This window comes from Scophthalmus maximus, chromosome 8 (assembly GCF_022379125.1).
Source record: "Scophthalmus maximus strain ysfricsl-2021 chromosome 8, ASM2237912v1, whole genome shotgun sequence".
Taxonomy (NCBI): domain Eukaryota; kingdom Metazoa; phylum Chordata; class Actinopteri; order Pleuronectiformes; family Scophthalmidae; genus Scophthalmus; species Scophthalmus maximus.
Window position 1 is genome coordinate 2,110,001 of NC_061522.1, and position 5,000 is coordinate 2,115,000.

Below are 5,000 nucleotides of genomic sequence, written 5' to 3' on the forward strand. Positions count from 1 at the left end.
GGCTGCTGCCTGCGTCACTCCCATAAAAAGGAACCGACTCTTGCTGAGTCCAGCGCTACACAGTTTCATTTATTTGATAAAGCTTCATTTGGTGTGATTTAAAATCTCCCCCTCATCAGGCTCAGCTCCCCTAAAGCACAGCCTCAGCGCCGCGTCCAAAGTGCCTCATCAGCTGAAAACACGTGCGCACGCACACGCACGGACACGCACACACACACACGGACACGCACACACACGCACACGCGCGCGCAGACAGTCAAACCGGTACACAAGGACATTCTTTACAGGACGACTCGGACTGAGGCACATTTAAAAAGGCCTGGGTCTTTTTTTTTTTGTGGCGGATGTTTTATTTGTTGACTTTTAAACAGTCAGTTTGTTATTGTATATTCCCCATCGAGCGGTGGAGGGACTTCGTGAAGGTGACCCGCTCGCTGTGGACGGTGCAGGTGGAGTGATGGAGCGTATTAAAGGGGCAGTAAAGGGAGAGGAGAGGTTCTGCAGGCGGGTGTTCAGCCATGAAGAAGGAAACAATCCCGCAGGGTCCCGGGGGCCAGAGTGGACCCCCCCGGGGGCCCAGACCTCAGTTATATCAATTACTGTACGACGGCGTCTTGTGTCCCTGTTCCCACTCGTACTGTGGTGGTCGGCCATTTTGCCATTTTGGCCTGAGAATGGAGCATGTGCACGAAAACACAGCGCGGATTTCACTCTGCAAGAACTTGATCTCGCTCGTGCGTGCGTGCGCGTGCGTGCATGTGTGTGTATGTGTGTGTGTGTGCGTGTGTGTGCGTGCACAAAATAGGCGGTGGAGCTACGGAATATTTCCTGGCTTCCTGTGTGTGTTTGTTGCAGAATTTGGTGCCTAGCCCCTGCCTGTGTGTATTGTGTGTGTGTGTGTGTGTGTGTGTGTGCGTGTGTGTGTTCATTCTGTTTGCGCACATGCTTTTTGTTTGTGTGTTTGTGTGTAATTGTTTGCCGTGAGTAGCCGCCTGCAGTGGGAAGAAGAGATAAAGAGTGAAAGGAAGAGGAGAGAGAGCGAGTGTGTGTGTGTGTGTGTGTGTGTGTGTGTGTGTGTGTGTGTGTGTGTGTGTGTGTGTGTGTGTGTGTGTGTGTGTGTGTGTGTGTGTGTGTGTGTGTGTGTGTGTGTGTGTGTGTGTGTGTGTGTGTGTGTGTGTGTGTGTGTGTGTGTTTGGCAGGGCTTGTTTGCGGCCACATCAGGAAAAGCCATTTTAATTAACGAAAGAGGAACGCGCGCATTTTTTGCAGAGCTCACCAGTCACATTGTTGCCAATTGTCAGTCTCTCAGTTGTTTGCGATTCGCCCGACGTTTCTCTCTCTAACTTCTGTGTCTCGCTGAAAAGCTGAAGTGGGAGAAAGAGAGAAAAGTGAAAGTGAGGAGAAAAGGCCAGGGAGGACGGAAGGACATTTTGAAGGAAGGAAGAGATGAGAGGAGGAGAGAAGGAAGACGGGGGGTGATATAAAAAATGAAAGAAGAAGAGACAGGGGAGAAAAAAGGAAAAATCAATAAAGCTCCAGTAAAAACAGAAGACAAAACATAAACAGACACAAAAAAGGGGAAATGGAAACCAGAAGGAAGACGGAGAGAGAGAGAGAGAGATCCCCACAGATACAGAGGTCCACAGGAAGAGATGGGAGGAAACAAGAGATAGAAACAGGGTACACACACACACACACACACATACACTAAAACACACACACACACACACACACACACACACACACACACACACTAAAACACACACACACACACTAAAACACGCACACACACACACACACACACACACACACACACACACTAAAACACACACACACACACACACACACACACACACACACATACACACACACACACACACACTAAAACACACTCCTACTTTCGGCAGGTTGTTAGGCAGCAGAGTGTGTGTGTGTGTGTGTGTCTGCTGAATAATAGATGGCGTAGCAGGCTAGCATGTTGTCTGCACACACACACACACACACACACACACACACACACACACACGCTGCATATGGTTACTGTAAATTGATTTGCGACAAAAACCCAGCAAACCGTTCGTACCACGGTTGCCTATGGCGATTTGAGAGAAATAGAAAACCAAAAAAACAGCGGATACAGGACGGAGTGAAATGTGAGATTCGTTCAAGAAAAGAGAGTAGATTACGTTGAAAATGTATTTGAGTGCAGTACAGTGTGTATTTATATATCTATATATCCTGCAATAAGAGCACAAAGAGTTTGTCTGCCTGGTGGTGGGACGGTAACGAGTGTATCGCTCTGTGTGTGTGTGTGTGTGTGTGTGTGTGTGTGTGTGTGTGTGTGTGTGTGTGTGTGTGTGTGTGTGTGTGTGTGTGTGTGTGTGTGTGTGTGTGTGTGTGTGTGTGTGTGTGTGTGTGTGCAGTTCAGTGGCTTCTTGTTAGTGTCTGCTCCTCAGACTGACCTGTCTGATCCTTTCACATCAGCCAGCCGCCTTTTATTCCTCACACACACACACACACACACATACACACACACACACACACACACACACACACACACACACACACACACACACACACACACACACACACACACACACACAGGGCAGCCCGTCCTCTGGCCCACAGTGTCAATGTCAAGTTGCATCTGGTAAACACGACAATAGACACGTACTCCCACCACACACACACACACACACACACACACACACACACACACACACACACACACACACACACACACACACACACACACATACACACACGCAGGCTAACAGGATAATGACCGGCCAATTAGGCACAGGCTTGATCTGTCTGGATGTATCCAGTCATCTTCTCCCCTCCAGCGGCCATTACTCAGGCATGGACACACACACACACACACACACACACACACACACACACACACACACACACACACACACACACACACACTCACACACGACGCATGACACACAAACACACTCGGCTGGATGGAGCGCTGTGAGAAGCCGGCTGCTCCACCAGTCGACCCCTGTGAGTCACAGTGAGTGTGTGTGTGTGTGTTTGTGTGTGTACGTGTGGGAATTTTTATTCTCGTGTTCTGTGTCTTTTAATAAACGTCAGAATCGTTTAGGTTTGACATCGTCGGTTCCTGATGTCTTTGCTTCAAGCCGTACGTAAACTGATTTGGTAAAAGAAAAAAAAAGGACATTTCCAAGTCACAATGTGCTTGTTGGGAAAACCAAAGATATAAGTATGTTCTTTTTTAGATTCATCGATTATTGTGTTTTGACTTTAGCGTGTGAATGTCACGTGTGCGTGTGTGTTCTTGTTTTCGCTACTTGTCGATGACGTTGACCTTGACTCCAGCTGTACTCCGTTCGAGTGGATGATCCTCACCACCATCATCGCAAACTGCATCGTCCTGGCTCTGGAGCAGCATCTTCCTGACGGAGACAAGACGCCTCTGTCCGAGCGACTGGTAACGCACACACACACATGCACACGCACGCACACGCACACACACACACACACACACACACAGAAATACAGTGTGTACAAACACACAGACAAGTGATGTACAGTAAACACGCTTGAACACGGGATTGTGAATTTGCTCGTGTTTTCTGAAATCAACTTCCAACATGTTTGTGTCGTCTCCTATGAAAATACTGACCACCGCAAATCTGTGTTTTTATGGACTTCACATTAAAACACTGGGGAAATATACCATTTGAAAATGGTATAAAAAATGGAATTTTTGTTTTCACAGTAGTTTGTAGTAATTTTTCTTTCTTATCACAAAATATGACCCACAATCCTCTCCTCCTCCCTCCTCCCTCCTCCTCTCTCCTCTCTCCTCCTCCTCCTCCTCCTCTCTCCTCTCTCCTCTTCCTCCTCCTCTTCCTCTCCTCTCCTCTCTCCTCTCCTCCTCCTCCTCCTCTCTCCTCTCCTCCTCCTCCTCCTCTCTCCTCTCTCCTCTCTCCTCCTCCTCTCTCCTCTCCTCCTCCTCCTCTCTCCTCCTCCTCTCTCCTCTCCTCTCTCCTCCTCCTCCTCCTCCTCCTCTCTCCTCTCTCCTCCTCTCTCCTCTCTCCTCTCCTCCTCCTCCTCTCTCCTCCTCCTCTCTCCTCTCCTCTCTCCTCCTCCTCCTCCTCCTCCTCTCTCCTCTCTCCTCCTCTCTCCTCTCTCCTCTCCTCTCTCCTCCTCCTCTCTCCTCTCTCCTCTCTCCTCCTCCTCTCTCCTCTCTCCTCTCTCCTCCTCCTCTCCTCTCTCCTCTCCTCTCTCCTCTCCTCCTCTCCTCCTCCTCCTCTCTCCTCCTCTCTCCTTCTCCTCCTCTCCTCTCCTCCTCTCCTCCTCCTCCTCTCTCCTCTCCTCCTCCTCTCTCCTCCTCTCTCCTCTCTCCTCCTCTCCTCTCCTCTCCTCCTCTCCTCCTCCTCCTCTCTCCTCTCCTCCTCCTCTCTCCTCCTCTCTCCTCTCTCCTCCTCTCCTCTCCTCTCTCCTCTCCTCCTCCTCTCTCCTCCTCTCTCCTCTCTCCTCTCTCCTCCTCCTCTCTCCTCCTCCTCTCCTCTCTCCTCCTCTCTCCTCTCCTCCTCCTCCTCCTCCTCTCTCCTCCTCCTCTCTCCTCCTCCTCTCCTCTCTCCTCCTCCTCTCTCCTCCTCCTCTTCCTCTCCTCTCCTCTCTCCTCCTCCTCTCACCTCCTCCTCCCTCCTCCTCCTCCTCCTCCTCCTCTCCTCTCTCCTCTCCTCCTCCTCCTCCTCCTCTCTCCTCCTCCTCTCTCCTCCTCCTCCTCCTCTCTCCTCCTCCTCTCACCTCCTCCTCCCTCCTCTCTCCTCTCCTCCTCCTCCTCCTCCTCTCTCCTCCTCCTCTCTCCTCCTCCTCCTCCTCCTCCTCCTCTCTCCTCCTCCTCTCTCCTCCTCCTCCTTCTCCTCCTCCTCCTCTCCTCCTCTCCTCCTCCTCCTCTCTCCTCTCCTCCTCTCCTCCTCCTCTCTCCTCTCCTCTCTCCTCTCTCCTCTCTCCTC

General features: G+C 50.8%; 1 protein-coding gene across 26 annotated transcripts in view; it reads left to right on the forward strand.

Moving 5' to 3' along the window:
• Window positions 1-5,000, forward strand: part of cacna1ab (calcium channel, voltage-dependent, P/Q type, alpha 1A subunit, b) — a 106,226-nt gene that overhangs the window by 20,993 nt on the left and 80,233 nt on the right. For all 26 annotated transcript variants that reach the window (XM_035637384.2, XM_035637385.2, XM_035637359.2 and 23 more), the window contains exon 2: window positions 3,358-3,463. In XM_035637384.2, coding sequence (XP_035493277.2) covers window positions 3,358-3,463 — 106 coding nt within the window. The remainder of the gene's footprint in view (window positions 1-3,357; window positions 3,464-5,000) is intronic.